The 25789-nt window shown below is 44.2% G+C and overlaps 1 protein-coding gene across 2 annotated transcripts in view; it reads left to right on the forward strand.

Moving 5' to 3' along the window:
- The first annotated feature begins 1796 nt into the window (after positions 1 to 1796).
- The window catches only part of ranbp3b (RAN binding protein 3b), a 74376-nt gene continuing 50383 nt past the window's right edge, over positions 1797 to 25789 (forward strand). For both annotated transcript variants that reach the window (XM_084326780.1, XM_084326781.1), the window contains exons 1-2: positions 1797 to 1829; positions 23975 to 24030. In XM_084326780.1, coding sequence (XP_084182906.1) covers positions 1808 to 1829; positions 23975 to 24030 — 78 coding nt within the window. In that variant the 5' untranslated portion in view covers positions 1797 to 1807. The remainder of the gene's footprint in view (positions 1830 to 23974; positions 24031 to 25789) is intronic.

The raw sequence follows: 25789 nt of genomic DNA on the forward strand, positions 1-25789 counted from the left end.
CAGAGTCCGTGCAGTGTTTATCATTAAGAGTCAGATAGTCCTAACAGTGTTTATTATTAAGACTAGAGTCAGATAGTCCTAACAGTTCTCAAGTTCACCAGCGTTAGCTCTCCAGCTATAGGCAGCAGTCCGTGCCCACAGTTGTGGAGCCTGATGGCTGCTGGCACGAAGGACTGGCCGAGGCGGTTTGTGGTGTGACAGAGAGAAAGATATGGAGAGACATACAGAGAGAAGGACAAAGCTATCCAGATAGGGATGGGTAGTGAAGGGAAAGAAATGAATAGAACAGAACAGGGTATCATACCTGCCAAGAACGCCAATCTTTGTTTTGTTTTCTCACACCGCCACCATTCACTTTCGTTTGCCAAGTCTGACATTTTACCTCTGCGCTCACACCCACAACAAGAATGTTGGGAGTATTTTATGGCCCCTGTCTGATGATAATCTTAACCTAACCTAGCCCATGCCTTATCCTTATCCTTATCCTAACGTTACCCTTAATGACTAAACTAAAAATTCTCTTTTTCCCCAATAAAGGGTTGGTGGTGGTGGATGGGGTGGTGGTGGATGAAAACCTTATACTTGCAGGTTAGCGCAGCAGCACTTGGCACAACGTCAGCGCACAGAGCATATGTGAATGTTGAGGTCTTTAAACCAGACCACCAAATCAGTGTAGGTGGGACAATGGAGCGTCAGCTAAGCTGTCACGATCCAGGCATGATTTAAACATGCTTTTTCTGTTAAGATAAATCTCAAATAGCTCTACGTTCCAACAGCCCATACCACTGATCTAGTGTTTGGTCAGTAACATGGGTCTCCCAGTCCCTCCACTCTGCAGTAAACACAAAATAAATGTTCTGGTATCCCATTCTGGTATTCCCACTTTATCCAATCTGGAGAAAGAACCCTAGATATTTTTACTTATTTCAAGAAGTCTTGCCAAGCCAACTGTTTACCAGGGGCAGTTGTTTGGGTGACTAGAGTCAGAATAGAATAAACATATTTTTTTTTCTAAGCGTACCTTCATCCTTTCAATAATTAAGATAGGAATAGGTGGTCTGTCACCAGTCCTTGTTGATGGACTGAGCGTTTTGCAATGTTAATGTTGACAACACTACCCCATCTAGTGGTGGTTGTAGATTGACTTCTATATTACACACACGACACACCCCAACCAACACGCACACACATCAAACGACATCATAACATAAATAAACTATGAAGACGGAGGCGAAGGCGTGTAACGTTAGGTGCCAAAGTGGAATTTTCACAATCATATAATAACATTATATAAAAAAAAAAAAGTATACAGCCACCGTCCATTCATAAGACTTCACGCTGACCTGACTCTGGTCAATTTCTTTAAGAAGAAACGTCTGTGACAATGAATTAATGATGAATGAAACCTTTATTTAACAGATTGCAGAATGGGTACAATACAGTACGGCTCAATACATACAATTGTTAAGGGGATGCAGACCAGTCACCAGATAAAGACGTTTGTCTTGTTTACATCAGGGTCCCCCATTTTCAATTCATAGTGACATAATGACATACACAACATACATGACATTTATGGCATAGGGACACATACATGAGTCAGACATACAGGCATTCAGTACTGTTACATTTGTCGCCGTGAATACAGACAGACTGGTTCCACCATGCGTCCCGACTCCCCGGGGGCCTCGCATCACCCAGTAGGTTGCCAGATCTGTGCCCTTTTCTCTGAAAACAAATTTCTGTCTCAACAACTTCTAGTATTTTCGCGGTGGCTTGTGGGTGTGTGAGGCGCAGCACAAGTAAAATGGCGGACTTGGCAAACGAAGGTGAGTGGTGGCGGTGTGAGGAAACAAAACAAAGACTGGCGTTATTATACACGACGCTTGTGCGGCATCAGTAGCAAATAATGAAAATGAAGTTACTGCTCCTCGGATTTGCCAAGAGCTGAACTGTATTTCCGCTCCGTTGCATATAGGAAACACAATTAGCTAATCGTGCTAATGTTAGCTTTTTTTTGCTTGGGCTCGGGCTAATACCTGGGATAAAAATGGTGTGCTTTTTTTAGGACGCATTTCGAGTGTAACGTTAGCGTGATGCTAGTCGGTTCGTTAACGCAGTCCAGTGGTGGGGTGTTAGTTAGTGGAATTACACGTCATAAAGTACGTTTATTGGTGTTTAAAACGAATGGTCTGTGTGTGTGTGAGTAACGCCAGTGTGCTGCTGCTGCCGTTGTTGATGGGCTACTGACGCCATGCTAAGGGTTGATTCTAACTAAGGGCTACTGCTAGGTTAGCTAGCGGTGCACTTCTGTTAGTTCCCGTCCAGTGGTGGCGTCGCTCTGGGGCTTATTTAGGCGGGGAGAACCAAGCGACCAGTGACTCAGTCTAACTGCTGAAGGAAAGAATGGATGGTAACTCCCATATTTTCACATTTCACTTAATGTTATTTCCCTATTCCATTGCGATTCCGAAGTCGAGCTTGATTTCATTGCATGTCATGCTACTAGATGAGTCAATGCGCCAAACGCATCACCCAGCTAACTTTAGCGAGTAAAGCCCCGTGTTGTTCCATATAGCTAGCAGCAGCCGGCGATGAGGGGTGTGTGACTATTTACTGGAACAGCTCAGGTGGCATGAATGCTAGCTAACGTTAAGCTGGGAACGTTTTGAATTGATTGATTGCTTGATTGAAAAGTGTATTAACATATTGCAGAATGGGTACAGTACAGTACAGCTCAATACATACAATTGTAACTTAAGGGGATGCAGTAACATATTGCAGAATGGGTACAGTACAGTACAATACATACAATTGTTAAGGGGATGCAGACCAGAGAGACTTTCGTCTTGTTTACATCAGGGTCCCCCATTTTCAATTCATCATAACATGTATGACACACACGACATACAGATAGACAGTCTCAGGTTGTTCGGATTTCCATACTTAATAAGATTGAATCCAGGCATTATTAGTGTGTGGCTGCATGGTTTCAGGATACAGGGCCAGTCAGTCACGTATGGCACATGCACGCTCTCTCTGGGCCATAAATTACTGTTAGACTGTGAGAGACTGCTCTCTCAGACAGAGGTGACAGTTGTGCCAAAGATACCGATATATTATCATTGTCTTTGGTTGTGTGTGCATGCATATTCCCTGCCATTTGCCGGATGGATGCAGCAATGCCTTGCACGGCGCTGCAGAATAACATTGCATAGCTCCTGTTATAACATGCTGCTGGTGAAGATTAACATTACTATTCAAAATGTACTGTAGCGATCTACACATGTATACTTTTAGGTAACTGTACTTAACACCTGGTGGTGTGTTGGTTGGCGTCATTCGTTTGCCAGTTTGATCAACTTAATCGATACATTTAGTCATTTACTAGTTTTGTGTGAACGTGGTTGTGTCAATGCAGCAGCAGTAGTCTGGCTGCTGAGCTCAATCATGTGCTTATGTTTACCAAGCACAGTGTTTGGCCGGCCTGTAGAATGTCAGAATAAGGGTTGCAAGCCACTTGTCCAACATTTCTCTCTAACAGTGTGCCCCATTATTATCAAACACAGTTGTTCATATCAGGTGTTTTGGTATTGGGCTGATGTCCTGAAAGTGTAGGCCAAAATAATGTTGTCGAGAGTCAGTGCCGTCCTTGCCTGCAGTTTAACTGGATTGTGCAAGTAAAATCTGTCTCTTGTAATGAGTTGGATCTCTTGTCTGACTTTCACAAAACTATTATTAATAGCATCAATCTTGTGCAGCATTTACAGGTCTTTATTTAAAAATTCTATTTCAGAATTCTGTTCAATTCCGTTGGGGGCTCGTTAGGCAGTGGCGTCTCAGAAGCTCCTGAAGATTATACTGTAGCTGCCCTTAGGGCTGCTTGATTATGGCAAAAGTCACGATTATCTTGATTAATAATCATGATTATTAAACACGATTACTCACTGATTTGAGAACATCATATGATGACGACTGAATTTGTTTTACCTTTCTTCTCGACCAAGGGCTGCCTTTCTTCTACAAGTTACCAAAGACGTTTCAAACAAACTGGAGAAGCGCGCCGTGGCTCCCTACTCCCTCTCAACACGAGCTGAAACTACTGTTTGGGCTTGAGGGGGGTGGGCAGTGGGCACAGTCACACGGCACACTAATGTGAAGGAAGTGTGCACTGCATTTACAACACAAGACAAAATGAGAGCAACACGGCATGTAGCACTATAATCACTTTATCTCGATAATATCTCGAAGCCACAATCATAATTGAAATTTAAACTTGATTAATCGCCCAGCCCTAGCTGCAGCCTGCCATCACTAAGGATGATTTTAAAAAGCCACATATTGCATATACCATGTAATGCCAGATGTCTGAGTGGACTTTTGCATATAGGGTTGATAATTGTTGGACTAATATGCCCCAGACTTGCATGTATTGCTGGTTATTAGAGTGATGGTACCCTCACCTGTCAGATCTAGTACAATACCATTGTGCCAGTGTGTGTTGGTGTACAATACCATTGTGCCAGTGTGTGTTGGTGTACAATTTGTGCCAGTGTGTGTTGGTGTACTTTGTAGGGGTGGGAATCTCACGATTCAATTCCACTTTGATTCTTGGGGTCATGATTACCTTTTAACACTCTCGATTCATGGCAATTTAGGCACATTTATAGATTAGAATAGGGTTATGCCTAGGGGTGTCACAATGTGAGGTTTTTATGGTATGATTATTGTCTCAGGAAATGTCACGGCTTTCACGATTATTGTCCCTGTGTCCTTTTTTTAAAAGATAAACCAAAAAGATTATGTATATAAAAATCAGTATCTTCCTTTTGATTTAAAATAGTCACAGGCTGCAGAGCCCCTCTTTCTCTATTGGGTTTGTTAAAGATAGTCAATGTCAAACAGAATCAGTGGCCTATAGCAGATGTACACATACAAACGGAGCGGAGCTAAGTTAACGATATACTCGTTATCACCATACATAACGCTTATATAGAAACGTTGACATTAGGGTCATTCTTTCAACCTAAAAGTGCACTTTCTTCAACCTCAAACCTAAATTCCTTAGCGACCCGTGTTACCAACTTAAACAAATCGGCGCGCACATTCGAGACACGCATATGAAACGAGTCATACGGAACAAATGACGGAGGCTGAAATTAGACCAATAGACAACTACACATACAGACGCACAAAATGTATCTGCATTGATTAAGTGATAATCAAAACCCAGCTTAAGCCGTTAAACCCCTGTAGTAGTGAATCACCGAAGCCAATACGCACACACAGTCGAACTGGAACACTTTACCAAACATACACTCCTGGCATTCATAACTTGTATGTTCATCTTCCATATGCTTAACCATAACTAGGGATGCCCCGATCGTTATCGGCCGATATTCAGTATAAATATGCGATCGGGGAATTCCGATAATGAGTCATATTCGCCGATCGCGGAAACTGATCAAGTGGATATCTCACTCGCTTGTCTCAGACGCACAGGACCTGCAAACTGCTCCTCCTCCCTAGCCCCGCCCGCACCCGTGTAGAGTTTGTAAACACAGAGGAGGCGGCTCCTCTGCTGAGTCTAGATAGTGCATTCGACCTGAGCTAACGTTAGCTACCTAGCTATCGTTACTGTTTTATTTTCGCCGATCGTCAAAACAGATCTCACTCGCTGAGTTCTGTCTCAGACACCGGGAGCTGCACACAGTGCTGCGCGTCTTCTGCTCCTCCTCCAGCTCCTCCCGCACGCATGTAAACACGGGTCTAGTCTAGTCTAGTGGGACGGGACCTCCATGAGCTAACGTTAGCTACCGCTACAAAATGACCCAGTCAACTATTCACTTTTAGTTTAATACATGATGAGGCATTGTCTAACTTAGGCCTGCCGCGATAAGCAATAAATCGATTAATTGCTGCGATAATTAAAATGAATGCAATGATTTTGACGGGCGCGATTAATTGCTATTTGCGCGTTTGTTTTAATGAGGCGGAACCAGTGCCCCTCAGTCACTGTCTGTGTTGGGAGGCGGGCCGCTGACGTTACTAGAGTACAGCACGGGAGCTCCGTGGGGCAACGCCACATAGACATTTCTCAATAGTGTTGCTCCTTTTAACCAAGTAGCATTATTTGTAGTGTAACGTTAGCTATTTTTAGACCCAAGTAGTTACTCGCTACTGCCCGGAGAAACTGGACTGCTAAATAAAGATTAAAGATCTAGCGTTCGTTGATGCTCATTCAATGCTAACAACATTAGCTACAAACGAAATACAACGTATAGCATAGCTACAAGTACAACACAGAATAACGTTAATACAATTACATGCATCATTGTTTACAATTAACGGGTGGGGCTAGTCAAAGGACTGGACACGGGGACAAGTTAAACATGAATTAATTTATTATAACACTCCGGTAGTTTCGAGTCGTGCTGCAGTGCTTACGCACCACAGCTATTATATTATATACTGCTTTGACGCTTCCTCCTCATCGTTGATTGCCTGTAGTAGCTGCATCTAACGTTAGTAGCTAACGTTAAAACTAACCTAAAGTTAGTTGTTCACCAACAATTTGTTTTATCATTAGCTCAAAAACATCATATCATTAGCCCAAGTTGTCGGCTCATAGTTTCTGCTTAGGATAATCACAAAATACTTCCGGTCCGGTCGGTGGGCTTCAAAATAAAAGTCTAAACACCGGAAAAGACGGAGCGGTGGGCTTCAAAATAAAAGTTTGGGGAAATAAATTTCAAAAAAAAATTCTCTAACCGGTCGCAATAATATCGCTTATCGCGATATTTTCGGGGGCAATTAATCGCCCAGCAAAATGTGTTATCGTGGCAGGCCTAGTCTAACTGAACGGTATCTAGCCGGCTAGCTACTGATAGCTCCTGATATCAACAAATGCTCCAGCAATAGTCTAGTTATCTAGTACTAGTGTATGTTACCTCTGTTAGCTCACGTTAGCTTAGCTCACTGTTCAAAACGAAATGTCCCATTCAACTAAATAGTTCACTGAGGCGTTGTCTTAACGTTATATTTCCGGCTAGCAGTAGCTACAGACAGCTCCTGATATCAATGTCTTATAACACTCATTCGATGCATATTCGAAGCCCGGCTTGCGTCGCAGTCATTAACGGGGATAGCTGAGGGAGTAGGGTATATCTGCAGAGCCTAGGGTAAATCTGCAGAGCCGAATGTGATTTGATCAAAGCAGAGTATGTACACACAGACAGTGGAGATAGCGAGCATTTTGACTTGTTGCGTGGTGGCGATGTCTCGCAGATAATACAAGTACAAGTCTAATTATATAATATATATATTTTATAAAAAAAAAAAAAACTTTTTATATAAAATAATTTTTAATTTCTTTTTAATCAAAAACGATCGGTATCGGATCGGTATCGGCCGATATGGCTCACGACGATCGGTGATCGGTATCGGTGGCAAAAAACGTGATCGGGGCATCCCTAACCATAACATAACTTACTTACCGGTACACAAACAACGTGTCCCTGAGTCCACATTCGTGCACGAATCCATTTCAAAACGTTAGAAAAACGCTCCGTTTCCCGATTCCTCAATCATCCAATGTCCATAACCGCATTCTATAGAAGAATAAGTCTTTATTTGTTGTGCAGATTGACACACATGCGAGATGAAAGACCCACAGGAACACGCGCATGGGTCTGCTGAGCTCTGACTGAGAGAGGGAAAGACAGACTGCCCTGCCCTCTGCTGGCACGTGCTGTGCACTACAAGCAACGCATCTGTGATTTGGCGCACAGTCTGTGACGTCACGGTATTAAAAATCATACCAACGGGATTTCGAAATACCCTGGTATACCGTAATACCGCCGCCCAAGCCCAGTACAGCTTGCTAGCTACTAGCCAGGTAACAACTAGAGTTGTTCCGATACCGATACTAGTATCGGAAATGCCGCCGATACTGCCTAAAATGCTAGTATCGGTATCGGCGAGTACACGTAAATTCTAGCCTCCGATCCCATGATGTAATTTATCTCCTGCCGAGTCCTGCGGAGAGTGAGGATTATAAAATGAACATGTTTTAAAGTGTGATGCTGTGTCATTTTAACAGCAGATACACTTTCTTAAATTCCATTGTCCCCGACAGTGCGGTGTGACGGGGAGCTCGGACGGGAATCGGGATGTGTTTGGCTGGTGTTATGATAGCATTAGCTGGAAATATAGCTAGTTGGAACAACATCCGCTTTTAACGTTACATCAAATCAGATGATCGCCTGTCCTTTCTCCAGGACCTAACACTGTCCGTGACCGTCTATCAACAATAATGCACCCACGGTGAATTGTATTTAAGTTAAGTAGCTACGGACTAGCGTTAGCTGACTATTACTAACGTTATCTTAATGTCGATGCGGGAAGGCGAGCTAGGTCAGTTAGCTTAGCTTGATAACGTTACCGTGTCTAAAGTTGGTGCTATTCACATAATCCAGCAATAATGGCTGCAGACCTGCAAGCAAAGTACAGCAAGTGCCAAAGGATAAGAGTCTGAGGCGGAGTTTCAAAAGAGAATGTTGAATATTTATTTTGCATCAAAAATCACAACATGAACGTTCTATCTGCCACTAGCTTACAGACTGAATAGGGTATATCTGCAGAGCCACTGAGTAGCGAGTGCAACACCGTTTAATGTCCGTGTGGATCATTGGAGTAGGGTATATCTGCAGTGCTGCAGCCCATACTCATTGATTAATGATACTAATACAAATCTATACAATCACCTGTTGTTGAATAAATACCATACGTTCTAGTTATTACTAAAAAACAGTATAACAGTATCTGAAAAAAAAAAAAAAGTATAATTTATATAGTTTTTTTTTAAATTTCTTTTTATGCACTGGTATCGGATAAATATCGGTATCGGCCGATACCCAAAGCTTAGGTATCGGAATCGGATCGGAAAGGGAAAAATGGTATCGGAACATCTCTAGTAACAACAGTCTGCTAACAGCTGGGAGAACAGAAAAGAAAGATGAAGAAAGAGAGACTGGGGACATTGAATTGTAGCAGCAACGTTTTGTACGGTTGGCATGTTGCACTAAGCCAGGGGTCGACAACCTGCGGCCTCGAGGCCGCATGCAGCTCTTTAGCCAATCAGCTGCGGCTCCCTGGCAAAAAATTAAAATTGTTCTTATTTTGGAGATCGCTGTCATACTGTGACACTGAAATGAAAAAATATTTCATCAACTAATATATTTAGTCAACAAAAGGCTTACCTGTATGCCTGATATGTGGTGCGAAATTTGCGAACAACGAAAAATTTACTTTTTATTTTATAGATTTTCCACAAATAAGGGAAGGACTCTAATAGAGCTGCATAGTTCAGGGTTTTATTTCAAAGTAGGTCTACAGATGCCAGTGTTTTTTCTCCTCTTCTGTGTTTTATTAAAAAATAGGTCTACACAGCCAGTATTTTTTCTCCTTTTCATAAGAGTTTGAGGTTTTCCTTTGTTATAACAGGTAAAAACAGCAATTAAAAAGTCAAAATGTTTCTTTTTGTTGCTTTATAATCCCATTAATGCAACAAACTGTGTGCTATAAGTATAAAGTATAATAAATCGCAAATGACTTTGGGTATGCAATTGTCAGGCGTTTTATGCTAAATGTGGGGTATTCTTGGGGATATATAAAACGTTATACACTGTTATCTTCATTTTAAGGGTAAATAGTGTAAGATTCTGATCAAACTGGCCAGTATCACGTCCTCGTCTGTTCGGCCCTCCATCCAATTCCTCTGCGTTGTGTACTTTTAATGGTCCTGACGTCTCCGATACTGGTAGATAAGATCCTTATCTCCCCCCCGTTAGTGCAATCCATAAACCATAATACTTCTCCACCTCCGTAAGAATTCGACACTTCGACACTGTGAGATACCTTATGAGGAGAAGCGTTGTTTTATTGCTATAAACAGAACCTCGTAATCAGATGTTATCAAATTGTATCGTCCTTGAAGAGTCTATTCTAATGATCTCTCGGTGTGTTCAGATTGTCCTTTTGTTATTCAGTCCAATAGTGGTCAGGCCTAGTCGTTAGCCTAAGACCATCCTCGTGGTAGCCGAAGCTACTGGTGATGTGCCATTCTCCCCCCCCCCCCCCCCCCTCTCTCTCAATGAGAGGAGAGAGTCTCTTCTGGTTTCTTCCCTCTTAGTCTCAGTCAGATTTTAGTCTGCCTTACACCCGGAAACACCGTTCGATTTATAGATGTTCGTCGTCGCAACGACGGCCCCGCCTTCTGGTTGTCATGCGACGTGTTGTCATGACAACTGCATAACCTTTAACACTAATAAACTCACGTTTCATTAAGATGAACCTCTCTCCCTCCTGTCCTGGGAGACAGTACACTCTAATCTCAGATGTTCTAAGGAATTCATAACAAAACCCTCGCTGACGCGGCCTGTGCCTGTGAAACCACTGGTTCCACCACCGTTCTATCACCGTCTCCTGCTTCCATGCACATTTCGATCTACCATTTTAGCTGTAGTCATCTCCCCAATCTATACATCACATACATTGAAAAAGCACCGTTTTCTCTCAATCCCCCCTTGATTCTTATCACCCCTCAGAATCATAAGACTACTTGGTTTTTCAATTAATTATACACAAAAATAGCCTGTGGTTGAAGCAAACCAACCTCGTCTCTCGTGCACAAGAAACGAAGACGGCCCACGGTCAACCCAGTGATCCTGCTGCCTGATGTCTGTTTGCGCCCCCCTTCGTGCACAAAGGGAACCGAAACCGACCACCAAAACCAACAACATCCAACGACTCATAACCATTGGAGCCCCCCTGTCTGCTCCCAATAATTATATCCTGTTGTTCTACTGTTCTCAGTTATATCTACCTTCTATATATATATATATCCTTCTATACATATATCTTATATATGAATCCTCCATTTATATCTCATACTCCTAATCAATGAACACAGGACTTCTCGCTGTTGTCTCGTCTCTCGATCTCCTGATTGACTCTGAAAGGAAGTCCCTGCTTGTCCATGATTCACCGCCCGTGCTCTGTTGTTTCAAAGCGCTCTCTAAACAGCGTCTCCGCCGGGAAGGCCCCTCCGATGTCCGCCTCGTTCTCCCCTGGGCAACACCGCCTGTGACCACTGGACTCCGCCTCGTCGGCCGTCTCCGCCCCGTCGGTCATCTCCGCCCTGTCGGTCATCTTGGTTGAGGCTCATCTCCACCGCCGCCGTCTCCTCCCTCTCGTCGTGGATCATCTGTGTACCAGGCTGCGGTGCCTGGCCCCTGCGGCTTCCTCCTCCTCCAGTCTGTCTCCTGGCCATCTCCATCGCTGTCGGTGTCATTCCCCCCTTGAAAGCAGAAACACAACACCGGCAGTCGTCTGTCCATTCGACTTCCCTTGTTTTGCTATTAGTCTACCGTGGCTTTGGGGCCTGCAGCTCGTTCTCTATATATTTTTTTCCTCTGCAAGCCCCTGCCATGGCCACGCCCTTTCAGACTGTTGGACGGTGTGAGTGTCCTACAGCCCATGGCGCTATTTGTTCTCTATTAGTCCCCCACCTTCTCAACACCCATATCTAATCCTACAGGGCTGTTCCCTGTTTTGTTGTCTTCCGGCGTGACACCAGCAGCTAAACGATACCCACTCGGCGCTCTACGTTTGTCCCACGGGTGACCCCCAGCGCGCGCCAGTTCTTTCTGGTGACGTGTCCCCTCAAGACTCTGCCTATTTATTAGGTGTGAGAAGGCCCCACTGGAGATCGAACTCCCTCTTATTTCATAATTAAACTTATTTAATTAACCTGTATATCGATCTTATTATTATGATAATAACATACAACCGAGCATCGCTCTAACATACAACAGAGCAGGTTGGTTCCCTGCTCCTAACTCACATACGTACTCGTACTATCATCTAACATACAACAGAGCTGTCCGTCGCCCTATACCCTACGGGGCTGTCTACCGTCGCCCTGGAGCTGTCACCGTTGCTCTATACCCTACGGGGCTGTCTACCGTCGCCCTGGAGCTGTCACCGTCGCTCTATACCCTACGGGGCTGTCTACCATCGCCCTGGAGCTGTCACCGTCGCTCTATACCCTACGGGGCTGTCTACCGTCGCCCTGGAGCTGTCCCGTCGCTCTATATACCCTACGGGGCTGTCTACCGTCGCCCTGGAGCTGTCCCGTCGCTCTATACCACACTTTGAGTTCCTTTACATAGTTCTACATACACCACCGTGTATACACACAAGCAGTTGGTAATCTTGAAAAAATTAAACTCCTTAATTAACTTAAACTCTAAATATTCCCCTATGGGTAATGGAAACTCCCCAGCACTACCCCCCCCCCTCCGCAATTAAACTCCTTAATTGAATTAAACTCTAAATATTCCCCTATGGGTAATGGAAACTCCCCAGAACTACCCCCCCCCCCCTCCGCCCCTAGGTGGCGACCTACTCCTCCATTTGCCTGTATTATCCCACTGCCCCCCTAGATGGCGGCCAAAACTCAGTCTAGAGGATTGTAGGTGACGTGTCACTTCCTGATTCTAAACCCCTCGTGGCTCTGCGGCCATTTTGACTCGGTGCAAATGGCTACTCTCTCAACAAACGGCCGCTGCCCTTCCTTCCAAGGCCTGAAAACACCGCTGTTTTTCCTCTCTTTCCTATCCATTATCAGGGGACGCTTTCTCAGACTAATACTCTTGCCTGATCGGACATAATACACACTGGTACAATCTCCTTTCGACTTTCCTTCTGTTATGAAAACAGTCCCGCCATAACAATTTTTCGATCTGATTCAAGCGCCCCCCCCCCCCCCCCCCTTTCCTCATCTCGCATTTACCCTCCTTAAACCAAAACTGTGCAGCCTGCCTCGTTTGCTTTTCATTCTCTGTAGATAACACCCTCGATTTCCACCATGGCTCTCTGCTCATATTATTACAGCTGGCATTCTCTGTGTCGAACTAGAAATGTTTACGTTTACGGATTCACTATCTGTTCGTTTTTATTTGGCTATAAAATCAAAACAACCGTGTGCACAGTGAACTCACATTTTTGATCGGAGCGCTGTTTCCCCTACAGCGCTGGTTCGCCTCCTGACCGCTCGACTCGCCGCTCTCTCCCAGGGCTGACCGGCCTTGCTTCGATCATGATTCTCCCACACATTGATGACTGTTGTCCACTGTCGCCCCATTATTGAAAAAGTCTTTATCCGTTGTTCTTATCTCTTGCTTTCTGGCTGTCATCAACAACCAACTGTTCCCGTTGTTTTAATCTCTTGCAAATCCGGGTCACGGTACCAACTGTAAGATTCTGATCAAACTGGCCAGTATCACGTCCTCGTCTGTTCGGCCCTCCATCCAATTCCTCTGCGTTGTGTACTTTTAATGGTCCTGACGTCTCCGATACTGGTAGATAAGATCCTTATCTCCCCCCCGTTAGTGCAATCCATAAACCATAATACTTCTCCACCTCCGTAAGAATTCGACACTTCGACACTGTGAGATACCTTATGAGGAGAAGCGTTGTTTTATTGCTATAAACAGAACCTCGTAATCAGATGTTATCAAATTGTATCGTCCTTGAAGAGTCTATTCTAATGATCTCTCGGTGTGTTCAGATTGTCCTTTTGTTATTCAGTCCAATAGTGGTCAGGCCTAGTCGTTAGCCTAAGACCATCCTCGTGGTAGCCGAAGCTACTGGTGATGTGCCATTCTCCCCCCCCCCCCCCCCCCCCTCTCTCTCAATGAGAGGAGAGAGTCTCTTCTGGTTTCTTCCCTCTTAGTCTCAGTCAGATTTTAGTCTGCCTTACACCCGGAAACACCGTTCGATTTATAGATGTTCGTCGTCGCAACGACGGCCCCGCCTTCTGGTTGTCATGCGACGTGTTGTCATGACAACTGCATAACCTTTAACACTAATAAACTCACGTTTCATTAAGATGAACCTCTCTCCCTCCTGTCCTGGGAGACAGTACACTCTAATCTCAGATGTTCTAAGGAATTCATAACAAAACCCTCGCTGACGCGGCCTGTGCCTGTGAAACCACTGGTTCCACCACCGTTCTATCACCGTCTCCTGCTTCCATGCACATTTCGATCTACCATTTTAGCTGTAGTCATCTCCCCAATCTATACATCACATACATTGAAAAAGCACCGTTTTCTCTCAATAGGTTGTGCGGCTCCCTGAGCATTTTATTTTGTGGGACGGGGGAAAAGTGGCTCTTTTGATAGTAAAGGTTGCTGACCCCTGCACTAAGCTCTCACATTTCTAGCATCAGTGATGTAATGTTCAGAATTAATGCTTTTGTTCCCGGAAATACGCTAGCCCCATCCGCTAACGTTAGATGTTAGCATTGACAGGAGCTAGCTGGCTTGCTTGTTGGACTATCATATTCGCTATTAAGTAAAAACAAAACAATACGTTAACATGGAAGCTCAGACATTTCAAGTATCAACGATGTAACTTGTTTCGTTAAATGCTTTTGTCCCTGGAAATAACGTTAGCGACTAGCTGTTAGCAATGACAGCATCCAGCTAGCTCGCTTGTCACGTCTTGAGCGCACGTCTGGGATCGCTTTCGGAGCAGACGCTCCTTGGCTACAAACATTTTATTCCATATTAATAACGCTATTAACGTCCCCGATCGACTTGCAGGACCTACCCGCATATTTGATTTTCGAAACATGCAATACCGGCCAGATCCGCTTAGGGGCGCCATCGCTCCACTGCAGTATCATTGAGGGCGATTGAATTTTTTTTTTTACTGTCTGTGGGCGTTTCATATGAGCCTCGATCCCAGCCGAGCATACTCCATCTTTGATCCCGTTAACGAACGCAGATTTCAGCCTGGAATAATGGGATTTATGATCAACCAATGGACATATCGATCTACCAGATTCCGATGACTAATGACGAAATGCTGCCGGCGATCACATGGGCTGCGGTAGGATACTATTCCCCCAAATTACAGCTGGATTGGACATTGTTTTAAAACGCACCGTGATCGATCAGTGAAAATGGCTATTTGAACGCACACTGTATTGCTAATCAATAATAGTAATCGGCATCCCCCGCCGCCCCCATTTCATCCATAGATGCTCTTAATAGTCCGGATGCTACGTAGTTTGTTTTATTTCATTCGTATATATACAGCAGAAATGGCGTTTGATATAACGTGACTAGCCTTTAGCCTATTATCTAGCTTCCCAGAAAAAAGACTAGGCGAAAACTGCGATAAACCTTATATTCACGGCGCTATAAAATGACAACCAACCGATGGATTTTTATTTTTTTTAAGCCATTATGAAGGCACGGTTTATGCACTCAAGTGACAATGAGAATGGACAGATAGCAATACTATGAAGTATATATATAGCTGTTAGAAAGTACATCGGTTTGTTGACAAAGCGTTGTCCTCCAGCCATATATTACACTGCAAGCCGTGGTCGTCAATGTGTTAAGTGGTTAAGTAAAAACAAAATCACATATTAACATATGTAAACTATTCGAATAGTTCCCAGTGACTATGTAAGGGATAATGTATAGCTACGAGGTCATTGTTGCAAAATAATTGACCGACACAGAGTTTAAAATACCGAGGCGCCTCGCCGAGGTGTTTTTTAAAATTTTATTGTTGATCTTTCCCCCCCTCCTTTTTCCTCCGATTTTCTCCCATCCCAATGTTAGTTGTTATGCCAATTCCCAATCCCCTTCCTGGTCGCTGCGCACTTACCCCCCACAGTCGGTCTGGGAGAGTGGAGGCTAGTGTTGTCACGATACTGGAATTTCGACTTCGATACAATACCTTGAAAAGTATCGATACTTCGATACCATTTTGATACCAAAAAAATTATATATATAATTTTTTTTTTTTTTTTATAACGAATTTAGCTTTTGTTGCTGGTTGATTCTCCTCAGCTTCTCTCTGGTACTATATACGAGAAGATAAATACACTTTTAAAACCCTTTGTTTATCTTTAGATCAGAGAGAGAGAAAGAGAGAGTGGCTGCTGGAGATTTGAGGTCTACTGAGCGCACCTTTCTAGTTATGACCCGAAAACAAGGGTACTTGAGAGAGAGAGGGAGATTTCTCCGGAGCTATGCTCGGAGCATTTATTAACGTTACATTTTCAACAACATTGCTGCTAATTGGACACTTCATGGAGGCGGGGTAACGTTGTGTCGAGTTCATGCGTGTACTAGTGTAGGATGGGCTCCGCTCGACCTAACGTTGGAAACGGGGTAGTTGTGTCGAGTTCATGCGTGTACTGGTGTAGTGTGAGTGGGCTCGGCTTGACGTTACTCCGTTTCCATGAAGTAATAGGTGGCCAGCTAGCTAGCATAAGCTAACGGAGGAACGACAGCTAACGTTAGCTAATAATAGCTTTGTTTACTAACTGAAGCCTGTCCCGGCTGTGAGGGGGAGGAGGCTGCAGCAGCCTGTGTCTGTTGCCGGTCTCTGAGGAAGCGGAAGGGCAAGCGTGCTCTGGCAGCGCGTCTGTCTGTCAACAACTTGCGGGAGCAAGCCAGCTGGTATCGGTATTGCAGAAAGTATCGATACTTCGGGAAATGAGTATTGAAACCATTTTAAATATTCAGTATCTATATGTAGCGATATTTCGATATTTTTGACAACACTAGTGGAGGCTATCACGTGCTTCCTCCGACACACGTCTAGCCCAGGGCTCCAGACTAACTTTTTTCACCACCGTCCCAGAACCGTCCCGAAATACAGTTTTAACCGTCCCAAAGTGAATGTAAACCGTCCCATTTTTTTTTTATATATATAATATATCAACGTCAATTTGATCATATGGGGACATATTTTGTGCTGATAATGGCACAGAGGGTGAGACCAACTGTGTGTACCGTACCTTTTGATTATTGTAAGCACAAAGATAATAAGCAGCTATAACTAGAACGTGTCGATAATATACAGTTCCAATAATAATAATAATAATAATAATAATAGATCAAATTTATATAGCGCCTTTCATAGAACCCAAGGTCGCTTCACAATCGGGACAAAAAATAGGGCTAGGGAAATAGGGGGGAAAAAGGGGATGAGGGAAGGTTAGGGATAATGGATAATGGACCTAATCTAAACTAACTGATGGGGAAAAGCCTTGGTCAAAAGGTGTGTTTTTAGAGCAGTTTTGAAGGTGTCCAGGGTTGGGGCGTTGCGTATAACATTACACTTCTGTTATTTAAATGTGTCCTTACGTTAGAGTCAGGGGTTGTATTGTTGGATGCAGTTCCCTGTTGGTCAGTGTGTGTCTGTTCTCCATCTTCTTCTGCTGTGTTTATCCTCTTCAAATAGCGCAGCATATTTGCGGTGCTCTCTTCACTGAGAGGATGCCAGTATAGCGTTTATTTTTATTTTTATAACATTCTGATATTTTCACGGTTCTTGTATAGTGGTCTCGTGCGACTGTCAACTATAATAAATATGGGCTGTTATAAATTGTGTGAATAGTTGTTGTGAGTGCTCGCACTATGTTTCAATATAATCAGTTTTACCATTCATTCATTATAAACACAGACGTAAGGTGTCCACCGCGCGTCCACCGTGTCCACCGTGCTTTTTTAAAAGCTCCGGCCAAAATGCATGGTGACGTGTTGACCAATTTCGGAGGGGGATCCCAATGATATATCAATAAAAATGTACCGTCAGTTCATGTCCAATGGATTATGTTCACGCACACAGCAAGTATCACCAGTTCCTGGCATTTTTTAACCTCTTTCTTTTTCGATGTCGAGATCAATTTGGGGCTGCTGCAGCGCGACCTGTGGTTTGCTGATCAGAATGGTGGGCGGGAGCTTGATGCTTTAGACTTCAGAGAGGGAGAGTAAAGTGCAGAAAAAAAGGTACCGTTGGCTACCGTTATCGATTCCCAGGTAAAAAGAAACATTTTCAGGCTCGGTGTCCCGAAAAGACCAACCGCGTAGGCCAGATGCAAGCCGCATTTTACAATAAACCTCTGTGGGGCTGCTTAATAATTTTTTAATTGTAATCGCAAATTTAATCGCAATCGCAATATCTGTCAGAAAAATCGCAATTAGATTATTTCCCAAAATTGTGCAGCCCTAGTGTCTACTGCAAAATAACACATAATAGCCTACGTCTGCTAATACTGCAGCTATAGCCAAGCATCTGCTAACGCTGTATTCACATCCTTTCTGACATGGGTGTTTGAAAGAGACACGCCAGCTTTCACCCTCCAAATATAGCCTAATTGGCAGAAATGTCTTGTGTGTGCCGTGCCGAAAATGGCACCGGCAACATTGCATTCATCTTTGTAATAGTTTGACAATGTCGACATGACAACATAAAATAATAGCCTGTTTGTTGTTGAGGCTATATTTGTTTGCTCTGAGATGGAGACGGTCCATTCGCACTGTAGTGTGCTGAGAGGGAGAAGGGGAGAGATGGAGAGGAGAAATGTGGGCGATAGCATCAGCTATGGCCAATCTCACAGGGTGACGAGATGAGAGGACGATCTGAATACGGAGCACATGGCCCAACTTGCATTCTATATCTATTAACCAACGCGTTACGAAGCTTGTATATTGTATGTTATGGGTCTTGTGTTTAGCCAATTTGAGCAATGTATAGGGTGTAGTCATCAATTCACAGTTCTAAGATCAGGAGAAGTTGAAACCCTATCACATCATTGATTTTTAGTCTTAGAAGAAATCTCAATTCTTTATTTGAAAAAATTTCAAACCTTTATTTAAACTAGAAAGGCAAACTGAAGTTTCCCTCATTTACAGTCACGTTGAGTGTACATACAGAAATGAGCAAAGAAAAACATGTAAAATCATAACAAAAAGAAAACAAGACGAGGCAAAAAGCAAGGATAACAAATCAATTAAAACATGTATAACTTGATTGACAAAGGTTGGAGATCAAGGTTTTAAACTCAGCAACAGAGGGGAAAATCTCAAGCTTTAAGGACTGTTGGAGTTCATTCCATGAGCTAGAGGGGCATCATAGCAAAATGCAGATTTACCCTGTTCTGAGTCAACTCTGGGGACCTTAACACTTTCAGTGCCGGCCACGCTATATATCGTTATTTCATGCCCCCCGTTGAGAGCCGACAACGCTAAATGTCATTTTTTTTATTAGCGATCTGATTCATATTTCATCAACCGAGCCTCCCGTTAGTACAGCAGCCTCTCTCTGAGCTCCAATGGGAAAATACCGCCCCCTATCGTCTATCCCTGTGTAAATGCACCCCATTCGATTACACTGGTGGATGTGTGGGGGGGGGGGGGGGGGGGGAGCCTCCTCGCTCCACTATGCTGGCGAGGGATCTGATGAACAGGGAAGTGATCGCGAGATGGAAAACAACCTGGAATATATATTTACAGTAGCCAATAATCGGTCAATAAACGCGATCGATATTTGGAATGGCGATCAGGAATTGGAATAATCTTTTTGGAGATCTGATTAGTGATGCACGATATATCGGCCGCCGATATAATATCGGCCGATATGGCCGTTTCTTTACACATCGGTATCGGTCCGATATCAAGATAGGGCCGATATTAAATTTTTTTTTCTTTTTTTTTAATACATGTTTTGGCCTTAAATAGTTTCAAAATATCAGTAATTTCTGAAAATAAGTTACAAAAGTAAAAAAAAAAAAAAAAAAATGCGGTTTGGAAAATAGCTCTTTATTTGATTATCATAAAGTGTTTTCTATACAGAGATATCGACATCGGTAAATATCGGTATCGGCCAGAACAGCAATATTAATATCGGTTATCGGTATCGGCCACAATTTTCACATCGGTGCATCACTACATCTGATCTAAGGTAAGGAGTCTATGTTACCAGTTTTAGGATAATCTGAGCTATTTTGACTGAGATAACAGTAGGGCTGTCTTAAATACTTCGAAGCTTCGAAGCTTCGTTCGATGGCACAAGCTTCGAACATTAAAAAAAAATCGAAGTTAAAAAAAAAATATATATATATATATAATTTTTACTTCGATTTGTGTGTGTGTGTGTGAGAACTACCCATCCCAGTTAGGACAGCCGAATCCCGTCCAATCTTTCGCCGTCGACTAAAGACTCACTTCTTCAACCATTATCTGAAATGATTAAAAAAAAAAAATCTAACCGTGACTAACCTTACTGTCATGCACTTGTCCTAATAAACTAACCTACACTGTAACACGCAACACTTTGATAAACATTGTTACTCAGCTGATAGAGTTGTACCCTTCTTGCTGTCTTGTCGTACAGAACTTGCAAGTCGCTTTGGATAAAAGCGTCAGCTAAATTACTAAATGTGTGTGTGCGCGTGCGTGCGTGTGTGTGCGTGCCATTGGGTGGGGCCGGGGGACAAATACACTGGAGGAAAGTAACCCAGTTCAGCACTGCCCAAATTATATCATCACTTATTGCCTGTTTGAAGGATATCATCCTCAAATACATATACACCTACATGCCTTGTAGAATTCCACACATAAGAAAGAAAGATACTGGGATGAATAAACAAAATAGGAAATAAAATTTAGATAAGGTGCTACTGAGATGTTTTGGTGAGTTCTTTGTTTTTTTGTGGAAGTTGCCCTTCTTAAAAATGCATGAACATTCACTGATAATTGGTCTGTAGTGGAGTCTACAAGGTCTACATTGCCGGACCATGTAGACTCACATAATTCTGTGCATAGTTTAGTCTACACAGGCCATATTTCAAATAATCAAAATCTTACTTCATTCATCTTAAACATTCTTGATTTGGGGGATTGGTAGTTCCCATGAAATCTGAAGTTGTTCAAACGACAACAGCGATCCACCTTGAATTAAATCACACAGCCGAGTGAAACCTTGTTGGCTCAGTCACGAAAGGGGCTACTTAATTAATTAATCCAACCCACTTTATTTATAGAGCACATTTAAAAACAACAACGTTTATGAAAGTGCTGTACAAGTCCCACAACATAAGATAAAAAATAAAAATAAAAAAATATTTTATTTTTTTTAAAAAAAAATCCGAAGCTTCGAATTAAAATCGAAGCTCGGCCCCGAAGCTTCGATTGTCAAAAAAAGCTTCGAAGGTCAGCCCTAGATAACAGCATGCCCCATGTGTGTGTGCGTTGATCAGGAAATGAGATAATCGATTTCTCAGCTCGCTTCTATAGCGTGCATAAGTACACATATACTATCGATAATCTAGCGTTTATTTTAAAACGATTCATAAATAGGCCGAAAAATGACAACGTTTCTAGTAGGGCTGGGCGATATGGCAAAAAAATCATATCGCGATTTCTTATTTTATATATTTTTTTAAACAACAGATGTATGTTTATTTTGCAGCAATTCTTTGTCATTGCCGCCATCTTTAGTGTTACATCCCCTCACACTCCAGTTCTCAGGCTGCAGCTGGTTTAAAAGCTAAAGTAAACCGGCTTCTCTGCTGGCTGTGGCTCCAGGGGAGTTGAACAGTTCTGGCTCTGCTAGTTTCTTTTCTATCTTTTGGCGCTTTTTTGGTGGACAAACCACTGCACATGTGCACCGTGACTCGTGACTGGAGTCTAGCTCTGCTAGCACACATAGCCTACTGTGTACAGACGGTTTAAAACTGTATTTTAAATTAGAAAGCAAACAAAATAAATGGACAAGAGAAAAATAAATCTCAATTTGGTCAGTATTGTCATTTGGACAAGCAAAGCCATTACTTTAAGTTGCAGGCAAGAAAGATTTTTTTTTTCTTCCGACATCGATTATTAAAATATATCGCGATATTTATCGTTATCGTTATATTGCCCAGCCCTAGTTTCTAGTGTATTCGAGAATATTCCAGTAAATGTCGTTTTTTTTACGGAATCTTTCTATTTTCCAGACATTTTCGAGAAAACTATAGCTTTTCACTATAAAACGGAAATGAACAGATTAAAAAACAATCCGTTTCGACAATGTTGACTGCAAACAAGTCATTGATAAGTGACGGGCAGATTAGACACATAATCCATAATTTAAGACATAGATTATGCGTTTTTAACGCTATTGTAACTGAGGGGTACAATTCCCTGACTGTATTACTAGATATGATACTTACTACCACTACCTTTGTACTTAATATTCGGCCACCCAGTACACGGCATAAATATATTATCATAAACACTCTCACGTAGATGAAACGGATCCAACACAAATGTACGAAGTCGAAACAGGTCTTTATTTCTACACAGCGATGGTGTGTAGAACAAGCACTTAATCACTTAATTACATTTATGAATTGAAATAGTATGCACTTTTATGGCAAAGAGTATTCGTCGGTATATCAATAGAGAATGTCCAATCTCTGAAGGCGCAGGTGGTAAATATACGACCTGGAATAGTTAAGGAATAACAGCAATGATACTTTAATGATTATATACTAGATACACTAGAGGGGGTTAATCCGGTCGCTTGTAAGCCGACAGGAGTAGGAAGGGGGGGGGGGGGTAGAATCCGGCTGCCTCGTCCGGCCAAGGGTATCCCAGGTGAACCCACTGTAGTGCCGTTCAATGCGCCGGCGATCCTTGGACCACAGATGAAAGCAGGTGGACTCTTTGTGGGCCGGCTCTCTCCGGTCCACGGGGGAGAGACGTGAAGCGACCTCGTCTTGCAGAGCGTCTCCTCACCTTGCGTCCTCTCCAGGGGGGGGGGGTTCCAACACACGGCAGTGTCGGGGGTCTTTATCCATGGAATAATCAAAGTATACAAAGCATAATCCGTGCCTGGGAAGGCGGGCTGTCGTCGGTAGAATAATCCGGTATACAGGTCCACTCGCTCGTCAGCTCTGGGGCTCCTCGGGTGCAGCTTCACATGGGGTCAACCACCCTGGGTAAGCAGCCAGTTCTCTGCCCGAAACGATGGGGTACTGACTACGGTAGTATTCTCACCGCACGAAGCACTATATATTAACAGACTATTATTAGCTTAATAGACTACGTCCAACTCGACGATATAGTGCCAAATATGACTATTCAAATATTAATATACACGATGTCTCAATACCGATGGTAGGCGAACTTGGCCTTACTCCCACACGTGGCGTCGCGGGGAGGCTTTACGTCTGTGACTCTATTGGAGGGTAAGAAACTGGACTGAAAAGGAAGTCCTACTTTAGTAGCGCAGTATATATACGCACTATGAACAAATAGTCCCATTAGTGGTGCGGTAGCCAGATTCCTACGCGGAACTAGGACTTGTTCGTACATGTGGAGCGGTACGTTTGAACTGGGTCTGAGGGGTATGGCAGCCTGGCACCAAGGTCTCGACCAATAGTAGAATGGAGACTATTATGGGATGTTCAGTAGGCTAGAATGGATATTCAATGCATATTGTACAAGGAATATACAAGGGATATCAGGGAATATTAGAGAATATACAAATACAATTAAATATATATATATAAATAAATATATATATTCGGTTTAATCTGGCCCTTCACAACAGCTATCATTGAAGTGGATGCTGGCATCCACCACGTAAAGGATGACACCCCCTGCCGGCTCTGAAAGTGTTAAGGACCAGCCACTAGTCATTATAACAGGTTCTATATATAGGTTCCAAAATTCCATTTCAATAATGATGTAGTATAAGGAGGTAGCTTACCAATAAGGGCCTTAACAATTTACAAATACCAGTGTTTGTTGTGCCTCTCCACCAGAGAGGGCCAACCAACCTTCTCATAAAGGACACAGTGATGAGTGTAATATATATATATATATATATATATATATATATATATATATATATATATATATATATATATGTGCATTCCTTAACAAGCACACTTTCAGTCTTTTCAGGGGAAAACAATGTTTGTTGGGTATGTTTTATTTGTGTGACTAGCCTTCATTCTCTCTCTCTCTCTTCTCTCTCTCTCTCTCGCTCTCTCTCTCTCGCTCTCTCTCTCTCTCTCTCTCGCTCTCTCTCTCTCTCTCTCTCTCAGACAAGCCTGCCATAGCGCCACCTGTGTTCGTTTTCCAAAAGGATAAAGCTCAGAAGGTAAGGTTGTCGCTCTGGCTCGACATCACGCTCCACCTCCACATCACGCTGCATCTCCACATCACGCTGCACTAGTGTTGTCATGATACTGGAATTTCGAACTTCGATACCATACCTTGAAAAGTATCGATATTCGATACCATTTTCGATACCACAGGGAAAAAGGTTCAATCTTAAAATGTAAAAAAAAAAGATAAATATATTAGTGTTGTCAAAAATATCCAAATTTTCCAAAAGGATAAAGCTCAGAAGGTAAGGTTGTCGCTCTGGCTCGACATCACGCTCCACCTCCACATCACGCTGCACCTCCACATCACGCTCCACCTCCACACCACGCTGCACCTCCACACCACGCTGCACCTCCACATCACGCTGCACCTCCACATCACACTGCACCTCCACACCACGCTGCACCTCCACACCACGCTGCACCTCCACATCACGCTGCACCTCCACATCACGCTGCACCTCCACACCACGCTGCACCTCCACATCACGCTGCACCTCCACACCACACTGCACCTCCACACCACGCTGCACCTCCACACCACGCTGCACCTCCACATCACGCTGCACCTCCACATCACGCTCCACCTCCACACCACGCTGCACCTCCACACCACGCTGCACCTCCACATCACGCTGCACCTCCACATCACACTGCACCTCCACACCACGCTGCACCTCCACACCACGCTGCACCTCCACATCACGCTGCACCTCCACATCACACTGCACCTCCACACCACGCTGCACCTCCACACCACGCTGCACCTCCACACCACGCTGCACCTCCACATCACGCTGCACCTCCACATCACGCTGCACCTCCACACCACGCTGCACCTCCACACCACGCTCCACCTCCACATCACGCTGCACCTCCACATCACGCTGCACCTCCACACCACGCTGCACCTCCTCACCACGCTGCACCTCCACACCACGCTGCACCTCCACACCACGCTGCACCTCCACACCACGCTGCACCACCACACCACGCTGCACCTCCACATCACGCTGCACCACCACACCACGCTGCACCTCCACACCACGCTGCACCTCCACATCACGCTGCACCTCCACATCACGCTGCACCTCCACATCACGCTGCACCACCACACCACGCTGCACCTCCACACCACGCTGCACCTCCACACCACGCTGCACCTCCACACCACGCTGCACCACCACACCACGCTGCACCCCGACATCACGCTGCACCTCGACATCACACTGCATCACACTGCACCTCCACATCACGCTGCACCTCGACATCACGCTGCACCTCCACATCACGCTGCACCTCCACATCACGCTGCACCTCGACATCACACTGCATCACACTGCACCACCACACCACGCTGCACCTCCACATCACGCTGCACCTCCACATCACGCTGCACCTCCACACCACGCTGCACCTCCACATCACGCTGCACCTCCACACCACGCTGCACCACCACACCACGCTGCACCTCCACATCACGCTGCACCTCCACACCACGCTGCACCTCCACACCACGCTGCACCTCCACATCACGCTGCACCTCCACATCACGCTGCACCTCCACACCACGCTGCACCACCACACCACGCTGCACCTCCACACCACGCTGCACCACCACACCACGCTGCACCTCCACACCACGCTGCACCACCACACCACGCTGCACCTCCACATCACGCTGCACCTCCACATCACGCTGCACCACCACACCACGCTGCACCTCCACACCACGCTGCACCACCACACCAC

Source organism: Notolepis coatsorum (assembly GCF_963971535.1).
Source record: "Notolepis coatsorum genome assembly, chromosome: 13".
NCBI classification, from domain to species: Eukaryota; Metazoa; Chordata; class Actinopteri; order Aulopiformes; family Paralepididae; genus Notolepis; species Notolepis coatsorum.